Genomic DNA, 24,523 nt, shown 5'->3' with positions numbered 1-24,523 from the left:
CTCCTCCCCAACCAAATTTCTATGTTGAAGTCTGAATGTGATTGTATTTGGAGGTTGGGACTTTGAGAGATACTTAGGGTTAGGTGAAGTCACCAGAGGGGAATCCTCTGATGGGCTTAGCGCCCATTTTAGAAGAGAAGGAACCAGAGCCCTCTCTCTGCAATGGGAGGACATAGCAAGAAGTCTGTCTGCAAACCTGGAAGTGGCTCTCAGCAAGCACGGCATCGGCCAGCACCTTGATCTTGCATCCCCCAGCCTCCAGAGCTGTGAGAAATAGATGTTTGCCATTTGAGCCAGCTGTGGTATTTGCTCTAGCAGCCTGAACTAAGTAGAGGCTGTCTCCAGGGGCGAGAGTGAGCACAGGACTGAGAACAGACTTGGGGACTCAATCCATTAAAGAGGCAAGCATCAGAATCCGATCGAGAAGACTGGAAAAGAACTATAGTATGATGCCTGTGAAGTAGAGGAAAGCAGGAAGGTGCGAAGAGAAAGTGTGTAACATTGAAATCAGAGAGGCGGGACACAAGAGCAAAGGCTCGCAAGAGGTACTTAGGCTGGTGAGGCAGCTGGAGACCAGCCTGCATAAGGTTTTCTGGGCAGATCTCTGGATCCAGACCTCAGTGAGAGGGCTTGGGGGTGTCACTGAGTGGAGATTGGGTTGTGGTGCGGTCACCACAGTCCTTAGCCAGCCCTGCCCAACGCCCTGCATTAGGACGACTGCTTGGCACTCTCCTCTGCTTCGTGTCCCTGCACCACTCAGTCACCAGGAAGGGGGTGCGGCTTTGGGCAAGGCACTTCTTCTCTTACGGCTCCAGTAGTTCAGAGGGGCTGACGGCCAAAGCAGTGACCAGCAGTGTCCCTGGCACTTCTGAGGGACAGGTCTGGGGGCTGAAGCTCAGTCCACATTACATTCAGCACATGTGAATTTAGAAAATCATTTGTAAGTTTTATGAAAATGGTTTAATTAGTGACCAGATCTTTACCAAGTTTGATGAATGTGTGGGAAGAGACCAAGAAGACTTTTTAAAAAGAAAAATAGCTAGATTTAGTCAGCTGAGCAGAGCCATCGGAGTATCTGATTTGCAGAAAATGGTTATTTTGAGTCTGGTATATGATCTATATTGAGCATATATCATTGGGGTCTAGTATGGAGTTGTACCAGTTTCTGTTGGTCTGTAATAAGCTGCCCCAAAATGCAGTCGCTTGAAATGACTGTATTTATTTCCTCATATTCTACCCGAACAGGCTGGGTTCACTTGTGTGGTTCTTCTGCCAAACTGGCCTGGGGTCCCTCATCCTGCTGCTGTCATCCGAAGTTTGCCTGAGGCCACATGGTCCACAGGCTTCCCTCATGTCTGATACCAAGCCGAGCCGTTGACCAGCAGCTCATGCCTCCTCCTCCTCCTCTAGCAGCAGGTGCAGACTTCTTCCATGGGGGGCGCCCACAACAGGAGACCCCAGTTCACTCAGGTGGTTAGAAGGCTCCTGTATGCCTTGAATTTGTTGTCATCTTATTGGGCAAAACCAACATGGGAGAGAACCATTCAAGGGCCCGACTACTGGGAATGACCCTTTGGGGCCATCGTTTTAACAGTCTGTCACTGCCCATATTCCAGGTATCCTTTCCATTGCAGAATGTACTTAGCCCTCAGAGGACCCTCAGAGTCTCACCCGTCACAGCATCAGGCTCTGGGGCCGTCACCTGCATGAGGGTTTGATAGAGAAGGGCTTTCTTAGGTGCAGGTCCTCTTGATCCAAAGGTCCAAGAACAGAACACACCCTGTTTCCCATACACTTCACATCCTCTGATGAGATTAGACTGGGGTGACTGTAATAGATATCTTGTTCGAAAGGGCTGAGAGGGAGGTACCTCACACCCACCAGTCCTTAGTGGGCCAGAAATCCAGCTCAGCACAGGTGTTCAGTGCCCCTTGAAGGGAGAAGAGGGAATGATCCTTAGGGAGGGCTCAGCCCTGACCCTGGGAGTGCTCCCCCAGTCCTTTGGTCTCTTGTGGCTCTTGGCTCTGCATTCTGAGAACACTCTTCCATTTACAGAAAACCTATATTTGCAGCTGATAAATGTTCTTAGCCTGCTTTCTGCCCAGAAAAATTGGGGACCCAGAGGCTTTCTTTAATTTTGGACTGTGTATGTCCCTTTAATCCAAGCTGGTAATACTTAAACTAGTACAACTCCCTTAAAGACTTGGCAGGTTTTCTAGAAATCTCACTTTGGGGCACTACAACCCCTAAAAGCTACACCCACAATTTTGTTCAAGGCAGACAGACCCCTTTCCACTTTGGTGTATGAGGCTGCTGTGGAACAGAACCCCAAAGAGACTTGGGAGCTTTTGTCTGCCTTAAAGAGGAGGCCGGACACTACCTTAGGTCTTCCTGAGATGCCTCCAGAGGGGAGGACAGTGCACCCTTGATTTGATCTCTACCCTGCAACCAGTTCTCACTCTGACACTCTTGCTGTAAAGAGAAACTAGAGACATGAAATAATTTTATTTTCCAGCCCAACGCATCCTAGTTTTTCGATATTTCTGCCAAATTCTAGTTGGAAAATCCAAAGTTTTCTCTTAAGCTCCTCTCTCTCACTGTACTTTATCATACCCAATAAAAGCAAATTAATTGGCACTTTTAATCTCCTGCCTAATAATCTCCTTGGCCACATGCACAGATTTACTAAGTATACTTTCTATCTTCCAAGTCAGTGTAGATGCCGGTTTTCCCAGTGTTTTATGACTGCAAAACATGACTTGCCCTTTATTCAGCCTCTGATAACAATTCCTTACTTCCTCTCAATCCTCCACTAATACGGCTCTAATGCTTTACCAAACTTTGCCTGCTGCCTCGTCTAAAAGACGTGTTTATATGTTTTGAGTTTTTATGATAGCACCCCACTTTAAAAAATTTTTTAATGTTTACTTATTTTGAGAGAGAGAGAGAGAGAGCATGAGTGGGGGAGGGGCAGAGAGAGAGGGAGACAGAATCTGAAGCAGGCTCCAGGCTCTGAGCTGTCAGCACAGAGCTCGACGTGGGGCTCAAACTCACAACCTTGAGGTCATGACCTGCATCGAAGTCAGACACTTAATCGACTAAGCCACCCAGATGGCCCATTAGCACCCCACTTTTAAGTATCAATTTTTATATCAAAGTTCAGAGTCCACACAAATACATGAATGCTCATAACAGCATTATTCATAATAAACAGAAGTGGGTGGGCACAACCCAGGTATCCATCAATAGTGAATGTCCATACAATGGGGTATTACTCAGCCATGAGCGGGAATGAAGTACCGATGCATGGTACAACATGGATGAACCTTGAAAACATGTGCTGGGTTACATGGTATGTTACATGGTTGTGTTTATTTTTTTAATATTTATTTTTGAGAGACAGATACAGAGTGTGAGCAGGGGAGGGGCAGAGTGAGAGAGGGACACAGAATCTGAAGCAGGCTCCAGGCTCTGAGCTGTGAGCACAGAGCCCGATGCAGGGCTTGAAACCACAAACTGTGAGATCCTGACCTGAGCTGAAGTCGGACGCTTAACCGACTGAGCCACTTGTACAATTTTTTGTGAATGTATTAAATGCCTCAAAAATGTACATTTTTATGACCTGTGAATTTTATCTCAGTTTTTTAAGTTCACTCAGAGAAGCAGTCGCTGTGAGTGTCATGGGAGAAGGGATATGGGCACTAGAACTTACACAGTGGGAGAGCTGTGGGGGGAGGTGCGGAAGGAGGGTCCGGGGTCTGAGAGTGTCACTGGGCAGTGTGGGAGTAGAGTGGCCTGTCACACCAGCAGCCACATGAAGGGGGACTTCTTGGAGAGACCTGTGGGAAGCAGTTGCCTCTGCACAGCTGCCTCCTCCGGGGGTCCAGAGCCAAGCCCTGGCAGGAGTCGGTTCGCTGTAGTCTGCAGGGACAGCTCAGCTGGGAAGAAGGGATGTGGAGTCAGAGTCAGTGAGGACAGGCTGGAGCCCACAGGCATTTCTGCAACAGTCCTGCAGCTGATGACCAGAAAAAGGCCTTCCAAGCGTAAGAGCTGCTGCTTCGTGTCTGTGTTCCACATGTCCTCCAGGTTCCTTGTAGCCAACTCAGCAAGAACCATACACAGAAGGGGATTCTGGGAAATCTGGGTCTGAGCTTAAGCAAGCTGGCACAAAGGCTTCGCTGTTTAAGGATTGAGAGGTCCGTGTAGCATTAAGTGCATGACGCAAGGTCTTTGGCAGAGGAGACGGAAGACGGTTCATTGCTAGAAATGCCAGACCTCGTAGGTGATGCAACCAATCTGATGGAAAGGCAGAAAGGATAGTGACGCCTTCATACCTAACTCAGTGCTTTAGGTTTGGGGGGCATAGCACTGCAGTTGTGGTAGGAAATTGGAGCATTCAAAATGGAGCCACTTGGGTGCCTAGTGGCTCTGTCAGTTGAACATCTGACTCTTGATTTTGATTCAGGTCATGATCCCAGACTGGTGGAATTCAGCCCTGCATTGGGCTCTGCCCTGAGTGTGGAACCTGCTTAAGACTCTCTGTCTCCTTCCGCCCCCTCCCCAGCTTGCATGCACTCTCTCTCTAAAATTTAAAAAAAAACAACAACAATAAAATGGAGGCACTTGTTATTCAAACCATGAGACTGGAGAAGTCAGTCATGAGAAACAGGTAGCTGAAAGAGCATGATGATTAAAAATCTTTCGAACAATAGGCCTGTCAAGACCAAGGTATGTGAAATATTTCTGTTTATCATATTTGTAATCTCAGAAAATCTGCCGATCACGTCTGTAGTCCAGAACAGTCAGTAAAGATATTTGATGGACTCCAAATAATCTGTGTGTGCTCTGTACTTTGTTTAGGAAAATGAATTTGCACAGGCCAGCAGCTATGCAGATTTAGCCGTGAACTCTGATAGATATAATCCCTCAGCTCTGACTAATAAAGGGAATACAGTTTTTGCAAATGGTGATTATGAGAAGGCAGCTGAATTCTATAAAGAGGCTCTAAGAAATGATTCTTCTTGCACTGAAGCACTTTATAATATTGGTAAGTAAGATAGGCAGAATCACTTTGTTTTTCTCCTTTACAATTTTTTTTCTTTTTTTAAAATCGGCTTAAAGAACTCCAATTCATTAGTGGAGGAGACTGACTGACTTCCCAAATTCCTGCTAATACTGGATATTCAGCTTTTGCCAAACTGATAGGTGGAAAAAAACCATTTTCTTTATGAACAGTTTCAAACAAAAAAATTTGACAGAAAAATACCTATGTCCCTTACCAACAACATTTAACACATTTTAACATCTTGTCATATTTATATCAGGTTTGGTTTTTAATAAACGAAATGTTCTAAGACCTGAAGGCACATCTTATTCCCTTCCCTGCCTCTCGGCGTCACCTGAAATGGGCATCATTCCTTCCTGTTCGTGAGTTTGCAGTGAGACAAACACATGTTGTGTTTCTGCCTCTTATCTCTTGAATTATTAATGAAGTTTCTTTTGAAGTTTTCTTCTCCCTGCATAGCTGTATTTTGCTGTTTTTTGGCTTGCTTGTTTGTTTTACCCTCTGTGTTTCATGTCATAAACTTTCCTCAGATGTCTGAGGATCCTGGTCTGTCTTGCATTTAGGAGTTTGCAGCTAAAAGCTTGAGTGGGACTTCTGAGGCCACAAGTGAAATTGCTGCACTGGCCTGCTGCCCCGGGGCCATCTGTCTGATCCACATAGTTGGGGAACTGCCTGTTAGCCAGTTGATCCTATTGGATCCTTCCTCCCCAAGAAGAGTCTTTAATCTCCTGCTATGATACAAAAGGAAGATCTGGCTGGGTTGGGAGGAGAGGAAGTTGGGCTGTTAGCCATGTTAGATGGAGTCAAGGAGAGTTTTAAAGTCATGTTGGAGCAAGGGAGGGTATCTGGGGAAAGAGCAGAGGGAAGTGAATAGCAGAGGCCTTAATGCAGGAGATTTCTTGCCTAGATATATATTTTATTCTCTTTATAAGTTTTAAATACTTTTCCTAGTCTGTTGCTTAGGTTGTAACCAGGTCATTTCTTTTGACAAACAGTTTTTCTAATTTTATAGAGTCAAATTTGGCTTTTTGAAAGTATGTGGCTTCATTTATTGCTTTACATAGCCCTTCCCCAACCCAAGATTATAAAATCAGTTTCCTCTATTTTCTTCTCATACATTTACAACTTTTTTCTATTTAGTTTTAAAATAAGTTATGTGTGTATCCAAAACAGGAATAAATTAAAAATAGGAATCTACATGTTTTACTTCTTGTGTAGTCAGTTGCCCTGGTTCCATTTCTTACTAGTTCCTAGTCCCTTACTTGAGTTTCAGTGCCCATTAACCAAATTCTGTGACCGAGTCAGTTTCTGAACTCTGCCTTCTGCTCATCTGTCTATTCCTGTTTCCCTCCCGCACTTTAAGATCACTGTAGTGTTCTAGCATGTTTGGTATCTGCCAAACATTGGTGGAAAATTCCCTCCCTGCCTTGTTCTTTAAAAAAAAATTCTCATCACCTTTCTCTTCTGGATGAATATATATTTAAAGATTTATCCTGTGACTTTGAGAAAATTACTACCAGTAATAATGCTTATAGCTCTACTTTTTCTTCTTTTTAAGGCCTTACCTATAAGAGGCTAAACCGGCTTGATGAAGCTTTGGACTGTTTCCTAAAACTCCACGCAATCCTGAGAAACAGTGCCCAAGTTCTTTACCAGATAGCAAATATGTATCTTGTATGAAAAACCTGAGGACGGCTATTAGTTCACTCAGTTGGTGATTGAGTACCAGTCATTAAGTAACCTTAGCCAATGAAGTAGTTGATGAGGATAATATTTTAAATCCTATCAGATTAATATGTAATAAAAATATTATTTGAGTGATACTGTTTTATTTTTAACTTTAATATTTTATATTTTTATAAAAATTTTTATATTTTAAAATTTTAATCCCAGTATATATAATGTAATAATTACCCTACATATTAAATTCCTAGATAAAATAATTATAATATAATTAATATATAATACAATTAATATACTTTATACTGGAATTTAATTTAATATATAATATGTATTATATATTACACTAGGGTTATATTAGTTTCAGGTATACAATATAGTGATTCAACAGCTCTGTACATTATTCAGTGCTCATTGTGATAACTGTACTCTTTAATCCCTATCACCTGTTTCACCCATCCCTCCCCCCCTTCCTCCCTGGTAACCCTCTGTTGTCTATAGTTAAGAGTTTGTTTTTTGGTTGATCCTGTTTTAAAAGATCATTTGCATTATACAAGGTATTATTAAGAAGTTAAAACTATTATTTCTTAGTTTGGAGGGAAAATAATTGAAATAGTAATTGAATACAGATGTTTAGTACACATAAGTTATTCATTGACTTATGTATTAACTCTGACGTAGATTGTATTAACTCTGAGTCTTGTAGGGTATTTTTAAAGCAGCAACTTACTGTTTAAAAGGAAAATATTGTTTATTACTGATTAGTACTGCTGTTTGAATTTGGTTAACTTATCTTAATTATTTTAGCTGACATATAGGCTTAATCAGTATAACTCTCCAAAGGCCTTAACCCTACAAAATTAGCCAGTAGTTTAGATGAATTCACTCACTCATTCCATTCATTCAGTAATCATTTATTGACTGTGTGCTGTGTGGGGAATGTTGAAATAGAGGTCACTCCTCCCATGTCCGTTTCTTCTACAACTCCTGGCTCTCTTGAGTTTGGAGTTTTACCCCTGCCTTCTGTTGGAAAAGCGGAGATTTGTTAATGTTTTTACTGCCTTTGAAACTATTTGAAAAACATTTTAATCTCTCTCTGTATTTTAAAAATGATCATTCAAAACAACATTTGGGAAGAGTTAAAATCTTCTGTAGGTTTTTAAGTTACCATTATCTTGATATAAGTTTTGTTTCTTTTAATGTCTATTTAATGTCTATTTAGTTTTTGAGAGAGAGAGAGAGAGAGAGAGAGAGAGAGAGAGAGCGAGCGAGCATGAGCAGGGAAGGGGCAGAGAAAGAAGGGGACAGAAGATCCAAAGCATGCTAGGTGCTGACAGCAGTGAGCCCGGTGTGGGGCTCGAACTCCTGAATGGTGAGATCATGACTGGAGTTAAAGTCAGAGACACTCAACCGACTGAGCCACCCAGGCGCCCCTCTCGGTATAACTTTTAAACAAAGGTTAGGGAAAAGTATGTTATGAGGTATACCATTAATAATTTTAAGTGCTATCTGTTCTACTTTTGTTAGAGTGCATAATACATTTTTTAATAAAAAAGCTATTTTTCGAGCAGATGATTTCATGCTTATTCCTTTTAGCCTTTGTATTTTGTCCATTTAATCTCTACGAAATTGCCACTGTCATGATCTGACATGGCCCAGTTCCTGATCGGTTTGGATTCGGTTAAGCAATTGATATTTTTTAAGGCTGTTTCAATCATTTTCTTATTTTTATGTTTCTTCTATGGTATCACATTTGTCATTAAAAACAGAAGATTCTTTTTCAATAAAACTTTAGAATATGTTCATTTCATTGAGACATTTAATTGAAAAATAATTAATAGTCAATAAGTATTGGTGTGAATAAATTACTTGAGTGTATGCACAGGATTTACTAGACACTTGCTACAAAAAAAGAATACCCTATTTTGGGCTTATAATCTAATTGGAGAAAATTCAAGGGAAAATACATGGAAACTCTTCCCTTAATATGTTCAACATATTAAGAGAGGTAGAATAATTGAACACAACATTCAGGCATTTTTATTAAAGACAAACTTTGGTGCTTTGAATAAAAGACCAAACTATTAATTCTAGAAATTTGGGAGTTGATCTTAGTGGATAGTTATAAAGCAAACGGAAGAGCAAGATGTATGTGGAACAGGAGTGTTATTTACAGTGCTCCGTTTTCATCCCCATCCCTGAAGAAATCCAGAGTAAACAGTATTAAATAGCACGGTACTATAGGCTAAGATAATATTTTCATTGTAATGTTGTTTTAGGTTTGTTATTCATTAATGAATTTAGAAAAATTGTGTTATCCTTAACTAAAATTGTCTAAGATATGAATTAATGGAAGATCCCAATCAAGCTATTGAATGGTTAATGCAACTGATCAGTGTTGTTCCAACTGATTCTAGAGCTTTGTCTAAACTAGGAGAATTATATGATAATGAAGGAGATAAATCCCAAGCATTTCAGTACTACTATGAGGTAAGTATAATTTTACTTTCCTTTTACCTTTTAGCCTTTTATATATTGTTATAAAGCAGTCAGCAGAAAAGAAAATTTAAAATTTAGAAATGCTTACTAGTTTTTAAATGAATAATGATTTGAAATAAAATAAAGCATTTATGGACTATAAAGTTAGTTTTTAAAGAATGTTAATAATTATTTAATAAAAAATTTAATAAAAATTATTTAGTGATATTAAAAACAAATTCATTTTTCCCTTGAAGCATGATTTTCCTCTTTTTAATTCTATACTTATTTAATTTGACTCAGATCACCTATCAGTACATTAAAAAGCTATTTATAGGTAATTTAAAAATGTATATCAAATAAATGTTTTCTAAATCTTGTAGTTTCAAAACATAAAGTACCTATGACAGCTCATACTTTTTTCTTAAGAAATTCCATATTGGATAAATTAATCCACTCATTAGGTAAAAGGTTGAAGTATAAAATACACATTGCCATTGACGTTGTACTGTCCTGTTATGTATTTTTTCTAGTCGTATAGGTATTTCCCCTCTAACATTGAAGTTATTGAGTGGCTTGGAGCCTATTACATTGACACCCAGTTTTGTGAAAAAGCCATTCAATACTTTGAAAGAGCTTCTCTTATACAGTAAGTAATAATTATCCTGCTTTCATGTTTACCAAAATGTCTTATGTTGAGATTTGATTTTATCTCTAGAATTAGAGTCTAATTAACATATTATGTTTGTGAACAAATATTAATGAACATTCACGCATTATTTCCATTAAAAAGTTTTTTTAATGTTTATTTTTTTCAAGTTCTTGGTATATATATATTTTTTTATTATTTTTTTTAATTTTTTATAATAGTTTATTGTCAAATTGGTTTCCATATAACACCCAGTGCTTCTCCCCACAAGTGCCCCCCTCCATGACCACCACCCTCTTCCCACCTCCCCCTCCCCCTTCAGCCCTCGGTTTGTTCTAAGTATTCAATAGTCTCTCATGATTTGCGTCCCTCTCTCTCCCCAACTCTCTTTCCCCCTTCCCCTCCCTATGGTCCTCTGTTAGGTTTCTCCTGTTAGACCTATGAGTGCAAACATATGGTATCTGTCCTTCTCTGCCTGATTTATTTTGCTTTGCATGACACCCTTGAGGTCCATCCACTTTGCTACAAATGGCCATATTTCATTCTTTCTCATTGCCATATAATACTCCATTGTATATATATACCACATCTTCTTGATCCATTCATCAGGTGATGGACATTTAGGCTCTTTCCATGATTTGGCTATTGTAGAAAGTGTCACTTTGAACATTGGGGTACATGTGCTCCTATGCATGAGCATTTCTATATCCTTTGGGTAAATCCCTAGCAGTGCTATTGCTAGGTCATAGGGGAGTTCTATTGATAGTTTTTTGAGGAGCCTCCGCACTGTTTTCCAGAGCGGCTACACCAGTTTACATTCACACCAACGGTGTAGAAGGGTGCCCGTTTCTCCACACCCTCGCCAGCATCTATAGTCTCTTGATTTGTTCATTTTAGCCACTCTTACCAGTGTGAGGTGATATCTCAGTGTGGTTTTGATTTGTGTTTCCCTGATGATGAGTGATGCTGAGCATCGTTTTGTGTGCCTGTTGGCCATCTGGATGTCCTCTTTGGAGAGGTGTCTGTTCAGACCTTCTGCCCATTTCTTAACTGGATTATTTGTTTTTCAGGTATGGAGTTTAGTGAGTTTCTTGTAGATTTGGGGTACTAGCCCTTTATCTGATATGCCATTTGCCACTATCTTTTCCCTTTCTGTCGGTTGCCTATTAGTTTTTTTTTTATTGTTTCCTGTGCAGTGCAGAAGCTTTTTATCTTGATGAGGTCCCAATAGTTCATTTTTGTTCTTGATTCCCTTGCCTTTGGGGCTGTGTCGAGGAGGAAATTGCTGCGATTGAGGTCAAAGAGACTGCTTCCTGCTTTCTCCTCTAGGGTTTTTATGGTTTCCTGTCTCACATTCAGGTCCTTTATCCATTTTGAGTTTATGTTTGTGAATGGTGTAAAAAAGAGGTCTAATTTCATTCTTCTACATGTTGCTGTCCTGCTCTCCCAACACCACCTGTTGCAGAGGCTGTCTTTTTTCCATTGGATACTCTTTCCTGTTTTGTTAAAGATTAATTGGCCACACATTTGTGGGTCCAGTTCTGGGCTCTCTATTCCATTCCATTGGTCCATGTGTCTGTTTTTGTGCCAATACCATACTGTCTTGATGATGACAGCTTTGTAGTAGAGGCTAAAGTTCAGGATGGTGATGCCTCCCGTTTTGGTTTTCTTCTTCAGTATTACCTTGCCTATTTGGGTTTTTTTGTGGTTCCGTACAAATTTTAAGATAGTTTGTTCTAGCTTTGAGAAGAATGCCGGTGCAACTTTGATGGGGATTGCATTGAATGTGTAAATTGCTTTGGGTAATAATGACATTTTCACAGTGTTTATTCCTCCGATCCATGAGCACGGAATGTTTTTCCATTTCTTTGTGTCTTCTTCAATTTCCTTCATAAGTCTTCTATAGTTTTTAGCATACAGGTCTTTTACATCTTTGGTTAGATTTATTCCTAGGTGTTTTATGGGTTTTTTGTGCAATTCTGAATGGGATCAGTTTTTTTTATTTCTCTTTCTGTTGCTTCATTTTTGGTGTATAAGAATGCAACCAATGTACATTGATTTTGTACCCTGCAACATTACTGAATTCATTGATCAGTTCTAGAAGGCTTCTGGTGGAGTCGATCGGGTTTTCCATGTAGAGTATCATGTCATCTGCAAAAAGTGAAAGTTTGATTTCTTCTCTGCCGATTCTGATGCCTTTTATTTCCTTTTGTTGTCTGATTGCTGATGCCAGAACTTCCAACACTATGTTAAACAACAGTGGTGAGAATGGACATCCCTGTCATGTCCCTGATTTCAGGGGGAAAGCTTTCAGTTTTTCCCCATTGAGGATAACATTGGCTGTGGGCTTTTCATAAATGGCTTTTATGATGTTTAAGTTAATTCCTACTATCGCAACTTTCTCGAGGGTTTTTATTAAGAAGGGATGTTGCATTTTGTCAAGTGCTTTTTCTGCATCTATCGACAGAATCATATGGTTATTTTCTTTTCTCTTGTTAACGTGATGTATAACATTGATGGATTTGTGAATATTGAACCAGCCTTGTAAACTAGGAATGAATCCCACTTGATCATAATGGATAATTCTTTTTATATGCTGTTGAGTTCGATTTGCTTGTATCTTGTTGAGTATATTTGCACCTATATTCCTTAAGGATATTGGCCTGTAGTTCTCTTTTTTTTTGTTGGGTCTGTCTGGCTTAGGAATCAAAGTGATATGTGCTTTGTAGAATGAGTCCGGAAGTCTTCCTTCCATTTCCATTTTTTTTTTTTTTGGAATAACTTGAGAAGGATTGGTGTTAACTCTGCTTTAAATGTCTGGTAGAATTCCCCTGGGAATACATCCGACCCGGGCTTTTATTCATTGGGAGATTTTTGATAACTGATTTGATTTCTTCACTGGTTATGGGTCTGTTCAGATTTTCTATCTCTTCCTGTTTAAATTTTGTTAGTTGATGTGCATTTAGGAATTTGTCCATTTTTTTCTAGATTGTCCAGTTTGTGGGCATATAATTTTTCATAGTAATCTTTAATGGTTGCTTGTATTTCTGAGGTATCTGTTGTAATAGATCCATTTTCCTTTGTGATTTTGTCTGTTTGAGTGTTCTCTCTTTTCTTTCTGAGGAGCCTAGCTAGAGGTTTATCAATTTTGTTTATTTTTTCAAAAAACCAACTCTTGGTTTCATTGATCTGTTCAATTGTTTTTGTGGATCCTATCTTGTTCAATTCTGACCTGATCTTTATTATTTCTCTTACTTTGCTGGGTTTGGGGTGCTCTTGCTGCTCCCTTTCTAGTTTCCTTAGGTACTCTGTTAGGTTTTGAGTTTGCGCTATTTCTATTTTGTTGAAATAGGCCTGGATTGCAATGAACTTTCTTCTTAGGACTGCCTTTGCTGCGTCCCAGAGAGTTTGGATTGTTGTATTTTCATTTTCATTTGTTTCCATATATTTTTTAATTTCCTCTATAATTGCCTGGTTCGCCCAATCATTCTTCAGTAGGGTAGTTTTTAACCTCCACATTTTTTGAGGTTTTCCAGACTTCTTCCTGTGGTTGATTGCAGGTTTCATAGCATTGTGATCTGAAAGTGTGCGTGGTATGATCTCAATTCTTTTGTATTTATGGAGGGCTGTTTATGTCCCAATATGTGATCAGTCTTGGAGAATGTGCCATGTGCACTCGAGAAGAAAGTGAATTCCCTAGCTTCAGGATGCAGAGTTCTGAATATATCTAACAATTCCATCTGTTCCAGTGTACCATTCAGGTCCATTGTTTCTTTCGCCATTCTTTTTGTCTGGTTGACCTATCTGTTGTTGTAAGTGGGGTATTAAAGTCCCCTGCAATTAGCACATTCTTATCAGTAAGATTGCTTCTGTTTTTGATAAGTTGTTTTATGTATTTGGGAGCTCCCGAATTTGGCACATAAATGTTTATAATTGTTAACTCTTCCTGATGTAGAGACCCTGTAATTATTAAATAATGTCCTTCTTCATCTTTGTTACTGCCTTTACTTTAAAGTCCTGTTTGTTGGATATCAGTATAGCTATTCTGGCTTTCTTTTGGTGTCCAGTCGCATGGTAGATATTTCTCCATCCTCTTACTTTCAATCTGGAGGTGTCTTCATGTCTAAGTGAGTCTCTTGTAGACAGCAAATAGATGGGTTTTGGTTTTTGATCCATTCTGCTACCCTGTGTCGTTTGACTGGGGCATTTAGTCCATTTACATTCAGTGTTACTATTGAAAAATGTGGGTTTAGATTCATTGTGTTCCCTGTAGAGTGCATGTTTGTAGTGGTATCTCTGGTACCTTGTATTATTTGCAACATTTCCCTCATAGAGTCCCTCTTAAGATTTCTTGTAGGGCTGGTTTGGTGGTGATGAATTCTCTCAACTTTTGTTTATTTGGGAACACCTTTATCTCTCCTTCTATTTTGAATGACAGGCTTGCTGGGTAAAGGATTCATGGCTGCATATTCTTCCTGTTCATCACATTGAAGATTTCCTGCCATTCCTTTTTGGCCTGCCAAGTTTCATTAGATAGGTCTGTAACCACTCTGATAGGTTTCCCTTTGTATGTTAAGGCCCTTTTATCCCTAGCTGCTTTCAGAATTCTTGTCTTTGTGTTTATATTTTGCCAGTTTCACTATGATATGTCGTGCTGAAGGTCGGTTTACGTTACGTCTTAGGGGAATTCGGTATGCCTCTTGAATTTCAATGTCTTTCTTTTTCCCTAGATTGGGGAAATTTTTGTGTATCATTTGGCCCAACACCCCTTCCGGACTTTTTTCTCTTTCTTTTTCTTCAGGAAGTCCTATGATATAGAGATTGTTCCATTTGTTTTATCACTCAGGTTTCTGATTCCCCTTTCGTGCTCCTGTATCAATTTCTCTCTCTTCTTCTTGGCTTTTTCTTTTGCTATAACTGTGTCTTCTAATTTACCTATTCTCTTCTCTGCTTCTTCAATCCATACATTGGCAGCCTCCATCTTATTATTCACCTCATTTATAGCCTTTTTAAACTCATCATAGCTATTTTGAAGGTTCCTAATTTTTGTATCAATATCTTCTCTGACAGCTTATATGCTTTTTCCAGGCCCAGCGATTAATTTTATGATAATCGTTCTAAATTCTTGTTCAGTTATGTTGCTAGTGTCTGTTTTGAGCAGTTCTGTCACTGTGATTTCTTCCTGGAATTTCTTTAGAGGAGAGTTCTTTCATTACATCATTTTGGCTAGCTTTCTGTCTCTTATCAGTTTTAAAAGCTCTTTCTGCACTGTGCACCTATTAGTATGGCTCTATTAAAGGAGGCTCTTTGACTGTCCAGGGCCTATCATTTCAGGAGATGTTCTTTTAATGGTGTCTCTCAGTTTCTCTTGTTGTGCTTGTAATTAATATATTTCCTTACTCAGTGATAATTGAGACTTTCCACTATGTGTGCTTTGACCTGTTTTTTGAGGTAGCTCTGGAAAGGAACACAGACAAACACACAGGGAACACAAGCATGCAAATGCACTGACAGATCCGGTAAACAAGCAAACCAAATGGGAAAGGAAAAAAAGGGAGCAGAAACAAAAAGAGAGGACAGGAAAGGAGAAAGAAAAACAAAAACAAAAAAACCAGGGGCACAGAGACAGCCAGAGATAAAGGATAGTCTATGAGCCTAAAACCTGCAGTGGATAAAGATAAGAATGAGATAAGTGAAAAATATCTGCCTGGTAAGGGTTGATCTAATCACAGCAGTGTTAAATGTTGGTCTTTCCCAGACTCCAGGGGGAAAAGGGAGAGAATTGTGAAATAAAAAAATAGAAAAGAGAAAACAAGGGGAAAAAATTATGGAAGCTTTAAAATTAAAAATAATTCGGATAGAAAAAATTGAAAAAAAATTTAAAAATAGCACGAAGAGAAGAGTCCAGTTCTCTAGTGTGGATGGGCATGGTTCTATGTGAGTACATCATGTCATGGGCCTGGTCTCTGAGGCCCCGCCTTAGTGGCTGCAGGGAGAAGAATGGCGCCGTCTCAAGTCCCTCTCAGACCATGCGCTGCCAGCCACTCTCTTGAGTCCATCCTCCCCGTGCCTCGGGCAGGTCAAATTGTTTTGGTTTTCTGAGGTCTCCTAGGCCTTCAAATCCCTTTAGTATTTCAGCCACTGTTAAAGTAACCTCTGGCAGCAAGGCAGCTTTCTGGTCGGGGCTGCACAGGGGGACTGGGAAGCCAGTGCTTCCCTGGCTCCACCTGAGGTCTGAGGGCTACCTGGCCCACCGGATCAGGAGGCCACTGAGGGGGTCGGATTTCTCTCCCTGCCCACAGAGGCTGCGAATGGAAATTTTGTCTCTCTGCCACACAGTGGGCTAAGGTCTCCCTTCAATCTCTCCTCTTCCCCTCAGCCCAGTACCTCCCTGGGAGCCTGTTCGCGCACGTTGTGAATGTCTCTCGTGCAGCGTGGCCAGCTCACGGGCAGCTCTCAAAATTCTGTGCCAACTTGCATGGCCATCCTGCGCGCTTTCACCCTGAACGGGGTTGTGCAGCCTCCAGACCCACGCTCTCTGCGACCCGGAACTAAGTCTCTGGGCACTCTCTTTCCAGCTCCGCCTTGAGCTGGCGCCCCTTCCCTCAGTCTCTGGTCCCCGTCTCACTCACAGTCATCCGTGGGGCTGATGTCAATAAGGGGTCAGTGCGCACCCCCGCTCCTGGAGATCAGAAAGTTGTGGCTTTTAATTCCTCTCAGTTTGATGTTGGCAGGTGTGCGGAGGTAACAGTATTCCCTACCTCTCCGCCATCTTGCCGCTCCTCTTTTAGTGTTTTTTTTTTTTTGAGAGAGACAGACAGAGCATGAGCAGGGCAGGTGCAGAGAAAGAGGGAAACACAGAATGTGAAGCAGGCTCTCTGAGCTGTCAGCACAGAGAGCCCAACACAGGACTCAAATCCATGGACCATCAGATCATGACCTGAGCCAAAGTTGGATGTTTAACCAACTGAGCCACCTAAGCACTCCATTATTTCCTTTTTCTTGAATGATGTTCCATCTTATTTGGTCTGTATTGTGTTAAATATATTACTTTTTTATGCAAAAGTTTAAAAAATACTTTCCATAAGTCATTTTTTTATGTATTTTTCTTACCTTTCAGCAAACAAGTATTATTTTTTATCAATTTGAAAATGACTGACTTGGTCCTAGGACAAGGTTTCATTTCTGAAAGAGTCCTAGTAGAAATAAATTGTGTTGTTTCTAATTTATAATAAATTGACATTATATATTACAAATAAAATAATTATTTAGAGCATGCAACTGTTTTTTTTGTAATGTTTATTTATTTTTTGAGAGAGGAGAGACAGAGCATGAGCAGGGGAGGAGAAGAGACAGAGGGAGGCACAGAATCTGAAGCAGGGTTCAGGCTGTGAGCTATCAGCACAGAGCCCAAAGCAGAGCTCAAACCCACAAACCACAAGGTCATGACCTCAACTGACTGAGCCACCCATACACCCCAAACAAGTAAGTGTCCAACTTTGGCAGCTCAGGTCATGATCTCACAGTTGTGAGCTGTAGCCCTGTGTCAGGTTCTCTGCTGTCAGCACAGAGCCTCCTTTGCATCCTCCGTCCCCCTCTCTCTGCCCCTGCCCTACTCATGCTGTCTCTCAAAAATAAACATTTTAAAAAAATAAAATAAAGTTTATTTATTATTCTGAGACCGAGAGTGTGTGTGAGTGGAGAAGGGGCAGAGAGAGATATTTTTAAGTTTATTTATTTCGAGCGTGTATACATACAAGAGAGAAAGAGGGAAGTGGGAGAGAGAGAGAGAGTCCCAAGCAGGCTCTGCACTGTCAGCACAGAGCCCAACACAGGGCTGGACCCCACGAACTGTGGGATCATGACCTCAGCTGAAATGGAGAGTCAGACGCTTATCCAACTGGGCCCCCAGGTGCCCAACAACCTTTAAAAATTTATAAAAATAAAGTAGGAGTCAGCAACTACTCACTACCACCCACTGCCTGTTTTTTATGGCCTCAGAGCTAAGACTAGCTTTATACCTTATAAAATGGTTTAGGAAATAAGAGTATTTGTGTCATATGAAAAAAAAAAGAATGATAGAGAAATTAAGACATTTTCAGATAAACAAAAGCTGAGGGAGCTTATTACCAGTACACCTACCCAACAAGAAATACTAAAGGGTGTCCTTTAGTCTGAAATTAAAAGGCTAGGCAGTAACTAGTAACTCTAAGACCTAAGAAAAAATTAAAGAACACTTATAAAGGTAACTTCATAGGTAAATATAAAAGTGCAACACTTTTACTTTTGGTTTGGCTTATAACTTCTCTTTTCCCTATATGATTTAAAAGGCAAATACATAAAAGAATGCACAGAAAAGGAATGATTGGAATCAAAATTGTACACTACAAAAAATCAACTAAATACAATAAAAGCATTAATGGAGGAATTAAGAAACTAAAAACATGTAATACACAGAACAAGTAGCTAAATGGAAGAAGCAATAATTCTGTATCAGTAATAACAAATAGAAATATATTAAACTTTTCCAGTAAAAGAAAAATATTGACAGATCGAATAAGAAAATTGGAATCCATTTGTAAGCTGTCTACAAGATATTGAATAAACCCACAATTAGAAGAAGAAAGGGAATTACAAAGATTATATCAGAGGGGAGCCTGGGTGGCTCAGTCGATTAAGCATGTGACTTAAGGTCAGGTCATGATCTCACAGTTTGTGTTGGGCCTCACATCAGGCTTTGGGCTGACAGAGCAGAGCCTGCTTCAGAACCTCTATTTCCCTCTCACTCTTCCCCTCCCCTGCTTGTGCTCTTTCTCTCTCTCTCAAAAATAAACAAACATTAAAAAAAAAAAAAGATTATATCAGAGATAGAAAATAGCCAAATAATAGAGAAAATCAGTAAAACCAAAAGTTGATTCTTTGAGAAGATTGATAGATTTCACACATCTTTGGGGCACCTGGGTGGCTCGTTAGTTAAGCATCCAGCTCTTGCTTTCAGCTCAAGTCATGATCTCATGGTTTGTGAGTTTGAGCCCCACATCAGGCTCTGCACTGATACTGCAGAGCCTGCTTGAGATCCTGTGTCCCCTTCTCTCTGCCCTAACCCAGCTCATGCCCACTCTCTTGTCTTAAAAATAAATAAATAAACTTTAAAAAAAGGAATTTACACATCTATAGTTTATATTGATGAAGAAAAAGGGAATATTTAAATTACTAAAATCAAATGCATGACAGGTTATTACTACAAGTTTTATAGAAATCAAAAGATTATAAGAGAACTCCGAACAGTTGTATGCCAACAAGTTAGTTAACATAAATAAACTGTACTAATTCCTGGAAACACACAATCAACTAAAACTGACTCCAGAAGAAATAGAAAATCTGAATAGACCTGTGACTAGGAAGGAGATTGAATTAATTAATAAAACTATTCCAACAGGGGCGCCTTGGTGGCTCAGTCAGTTAAGCGTCCAACTCCTGATTTCAGCTTAGGCCCTGATCTCATGGTTTATGAGTTTGAGCCCTGCATCAGGCTCTATGCTGACAGTGTGGAGCCTGCTTGGGATTCTCTGTCTTCCTCTTTCTCTGCCTCCTTCCCTCTTGTGGACCATCTGTCTCTAAACTAAATAAGTAAATATATCTTTAAAAAAAATATTGCAACAATGTTGGAAGCCTGGGTGGCTCAGTCAGTTAAGAGTCTGACTCATGATCCTGGCTCAGGTCTTGATCTCACAGTTGTGAGTTTGAGCCCCATATTATGCTTTGTGTTGGCCTCTCCACTAGACATAAAGCCCAGTTAAGGGGGAAAGAAAATTCTCAGACTAAATAGTGTCACTTGTGAATTCTACTGAGATGGTTGATTTTATGTGTGAACATGACTGGCCACTGGCTGCCCAAATTAAGCATTATTTCTACGTGTGTCTATAAGAGTGTTTCCAGATGAGAACAACATTCACAGTGATAGATTCAGTAAAGCAGATTGCCCAGCTTACTCTAATATTCATATGGAATCTCAAGGGATCTCGAATAACCACAACAATTTGAAAAAGAAGAAAGAATTCTTATACATTCTTATTTCAAAATTTGCTACAAAGCTGTAATAGTCAAAACAATTTGGTATTGATATAAAGACAGACATACAGATGAATTGAATCTAGAACTCAGAAATAAGCCCTTGTGTATATAGTAAATTGATTTTCAACAAAGGTGCGAAGACCATTCAATGAAGGAAGGACAGTCTTTTCACCAAAAGGTGCTCAGAAACTTGGATATCCTCTTGGAAAGGAGTGAAGTTGGACCCTTACCTTACACCGTATATAACTTAATTCAGGGGCACCTGGGTGACTCAGTTGGTTAGCATCCAACTCTTGATTTCAGCTCAGGCAGTGATCCCATGGTTGTGGGATTGAGCCCCATGTCAGGCTTCAAGTTCAGCATGGAGAAGATTCTCTCTCTCTCCCTCTGCCCCTCTTCCCTGCCTGGGTGCACTCTCTCTCTAAAATTAAAAAAATAAAAAATGGTTCAAAGACCTAAATATAAGGCTTAAGAATGAAACAATTAGAAGAAAACAGAGAGGAAAATCTTTATGCTGTCTTAGATGTGACAAAAGCACAGACAAAAGAAAATTATAGACTTCATCAAAATTTAAAACTTTTTTACATCAAAAGACTATCAACAGAATGAAAGACTGCCCACATATTTGCAAGTCTGTGTCTGATAAGGGGCTATATTTAGAATATATAAAGAACTTCTATGATCCAATAACAACCACAACAAAAAACAATTTAAAAATAGGTAAAGGATTTGAATAGACATTTCTCCAAAGTAGGTATACAGATGATCAACAAACACATGGAAATATGTTCAACCTCATTAGTCAGTAGGAAAATGCAAATCAAGTTAGACACCACTTCAAAACTTTTAGAGTAGCTGTTATATTTGAAAACAGCAGCAACAAAATAACTAGTGGTTGGTTGAGTACCTGGAGAAATTGTAACCCTGTGTGTTGTTGGTGGAAATGTAAACTGGTATTTTATGGCAGACCATCTGGTGGTTCCTCAGAAGTCTAAACTTAGAATTACCATACGATGCAGCAGTTCTACTCTTAAGTATATACAGAGGAATTGATAGCTGGGACTCAAACAAATATTGGTCCCCTCATATGCATAGCATTTTCACAATGGCCCAAAAGGGTAAACAACCCAAGTGCCCATCGCTGATGAGTGGATAGGCAACAAAATGTGGTTCTATACATGCAGTGGGGCACTCACCCATCAGAGTCAATAGCATTCTGACACATGCTACCACATGGAAGGACCTGGAAAACATCTTAGTTTCCAGATGTGAAAGAAGCCAGAACAGAAGAACAAATATGGAGTGATCCCACTTATATGAAGTGTCTATAATGGGCAAGTTCATAGAGACAGATGGCATATTAAAGGTTACTAGAGTTTGGGGGAGAAATGGAGAGTTATCACTTAATGGTTGTGGGGTTTCTGTTTGGCTAGTGAAAAAGATTTTGAAATAGATAGTGGTGATGATTGTACAACATTCTGAGTGAATGCTACTGAATTATATTTAAAAAATAATGTGATCGGATGCCTGCATGGCTCAGTTGGTTAAGCATCTGACTCTTGGTTTTGGCTCAGGTCATGATCTCATGGTTGCTGAGTTCAAACCCCACATCCAACTCTGTGCTGACAACATGGAGCCTGCTTAGGATTCTCTCTCCCCCTCTCTCTCTGTCCCTCTCCTTCTCTCCCTCTCTCTCTGTCCGTCTCCTTCTCTCCCTCTTTTTCTCTCTCTCCCTCTCTCAAATAAACTAAAAAAGTTAATGTGATATGCCAAAAACCTTTGAATTATATACTTTAAATGGGTGAATTATATGTTGCATGAATTGTATTCAATAAATCTATAAAAAGAGGATCCCTACTATATGATCTTATTATGTAAAGTTCAAAACCAGTCTAGATCAGTATTAAAAAGTGAGGATAATAGTTGCCTTTATAGATAAAGGAGGTAATGTTGGCGGTGTAAAGGAGCCTTCTAGGGTGTTGGCAACATTCTGTTTCTTGAAGTGTAGAATAATTACACAAGTGTTCACTTTATATCAGTTTATTGAACTGTATGTTGTGTTTTGTATGCTTTTCCATATGTGTTTTACTTCACAATAAAATATTTTAAAATTAAAGAAAAAAGACAATATAAGCAAAAAAATACAAGACAGCCCTACCCTGGGGGAGCCATTTGGAAATGTGGGGGAGGGGCATTTTTTAGGGTGATGATGATGGGGAAGCGCTGTGAGCATTAGGTGGGCAGCCACTGGGGTGGTATGCATTCCATGATGTGCAGAGGCCCTGTGCAGTGAATTGTCTCACCCCAAACACCACTAGCACCTTCACTAAATGCTGCATTAGAACATGCATTAGAACAAGGTCGAGCTCTGTGCGGACAGCTTGGAGCCTGGAGCCTGCTCCGGAATCTGTGTCTCCCTCTCTCTCTGCCCTTGCCCTACTCATGTTCTGTTTCTGGCTCTGACAAGTAAATAAAAATGTAAAAAAAAAAAAAAAAAAAAGGACATGTTAATGGTATGATTTTTTTCTTGAGATTTAATCTTAAAATTCTAAAGTCTTTGGGCTATTTGGTATATTCAGAGAAATATCCTCAGATCTTCCTCATATCTGCCTCAGGCCTATACCCCTAGCTGCTGCCATTCCAGCAGCTAAAAGAGGCTGGGCTGGGGACCCCCTTGTCCCAAAGCAGAGTTGTCCTGAAGCAGACTCTGCATCATCCTGCAGCCCTCACGCCAGCGCCTTTACCAGCCAGGGCTCCTGGCTGGGAGCCTTCCTGAGCAACTCCTGAGCGTGAGGCTATTACTGGCTGTGCAGAGGGGTTCGGCTGCTTCTCAGTCACACTTCCTGTCTGTTTTCCTTGTTGCAGTTTCATGCTTTACCCCTCCTTCCGCAGTGCTGGTGATCTTCATTCTTGAACGTTTCTGGTGATTTGCAAGGAAGATTGGAACACCTCTCTTCCATGTGCTGTTTGCAAGCACTTGAGTTTTACCTTTCTTTGCCCTCCTGAAGTCAGTTTCCATTTTCTTTTTAGTCCTCATCCTTCATTTGTATGGCTTTATATGGTTTGGGTTTCATCTGAGATAGAGTTCAAATTTATCTTTCTTATTCTCCCTTTTGGGGGAGGTTAATTTCCAGAAAAGACACTGAAATAAAATCCAGAAATTATGACTCTCCAATGGTGCTTACTTATTCCAAATACAAAGATAGTAATTCTTCCCTGTGAAATTTTCAAACTGCATTCCTCATTGCGTCCTAGAAGTGTGATATAAAGGATTTATTCAAGATATTAGGTGGTAAATACTATTAGGGGAATAACCTTAAGCATAGGTTGCCTGTGTCTTAGTTTATTTTTCTCGAAGGTGAATGGGTAGGATGAATTCCTATCTGAGGTCACTTCTACTTCTAAAATTTCATAATTCTATAAAGCCAAGTCATTACAGATTTTAAAAATGTAAAACCTTTAGTTTTTTTATACTGTGCTAGGCAATTTATAACCAAGTTGCTGGTTGCGGGGGGGGTGTTTTTTAAGTCACTATGTCTTAAATGTGGTCCCTGTAAAATAGTAGTATTTTTCTTTGAGTATTGAGGAGAGGAAGAGGGATTCATTCAAGAAATAAACTTGGCATATTATTTATAAACTCTGCTTTGATGGTAAGACAAATAAAAGAGAACAACTAAAACAATTAGGCTGGTTTGCTTTTGTGCAAAACTGTCCTGTCCTGTATTAATAGCTGGGCTCTCTCCACTTCCTAAAAGTATCAGTGGGAACGTGGCAGCTTAATTCTGAAGATTAGTAAAATAAATTTATCTCATGTCCTAAAGACTTGTCCCCATGTCTTTGTTACATTCATTATACATGAAAGCTTATGGACTGTTAGAGTGCATAAAATCCTTTGATGACCACACACGTCAAATCAGTGCCCAGTTATGCATGCTAATGGAAACAAGCAGGGTCCAGATCATCTGTAGTTACGATCCACTAGAATTAGTAATCCAGAATGTTTCCTAATACCTTATTAACATTAAGTCACTGAGCCCTATTCTTCCTCTTTACCGGGCTACTTTAGTGGTTGAAAATAATCCATTTTCCACATGAGGATACACACACATTCATGCACACACTATTTTAACTGCTCTGGTGGCTGTTTTTTAAGTTTCCCAGTAGGTGGCATTTATGAAATTAGGCTCTCCTGAGGAAGAGAAAAGACATGGTTATAATAATAACTAATGTTTATTATTTAGACACTGTGTTATTTAATCCTCGACAACTACTGTACGAAGTAGGAGCTGTTATAATTCCCACTTTGTAAGTGATTAAACCCAGGCATAAATTTAAATGACTTATCAAGTTAACAATTACTAGTGTACCGAACTAAAAATCATAATCCCAATCTTTCAGGAAATTATAAGATATGCACTTGAATACATAAGTGAGAAATTAATGATTAATGATCACCCAGTACATTTCAAGCATCATGCCAGGTCCTGGGAACACAAAAGACTCTGCTGCCTTCAGGAATTTATAGTTGAATAAGGTATTCAGAAACATAAATAAGAATATAGTATAGTAAATGCAGT

At 39.7% G+C, this 24,523-nt stretch overlaps 1 protein-coding gene across 6 annotated transcripts in view; it reads left to right on the top strand.

Moving 5' to 3' along the window:
- Nucleotides 1–24,523, top strand: part of IFT88 (intraflagellar transport 88) — a 129,816-nt gene that overhangs the window by 74,472 nt on the left and 30,821 nt on the right. For all 6 annotated transcript variants that reach the window (XM_029936988.1, XM_029936991.1, XM_029936993.1 and 3 more), the window contains 4 exons: nt 4,861–5,047; nt 6,624–6,732; nt 9,085–9,235; nt 9,757–9,872. In XM_029936988.1, the coding sequence (XP_029792848.1) occupies nt 4,861–5,047; nt 6,624–6,732; nt 9,085–9,235; nt 9,757–9,872 (563 nt within the window). The remainder of the gene's footprint in view (nt 1–4,860; nt 5,048–6,623; nt 6,733–9,084; nt 9,236–9,756; nt 9,873–24,523) is intronic.

The sequence above is a fragment of the Suricata suricatta genome, chromosome 4, assembly GCF_006229205.1.
Source record: "Suricata suricatta isolate VVHF042 chromosome 4, meerkat_22Aug2017_6uvM2_HiC, whole genome shotgun sequence".
Classification (NCBI taxonomy): Eukaryota; Metazoa; Chordata; class Mammalia; order Carnivora; family Herpestidae; genus Suricata; species Suricata suricatta.
Note: the sequence above shows the minus strand (reverse complement) of the source record. Positions and strands in the feature narration are given on the sequence as shown.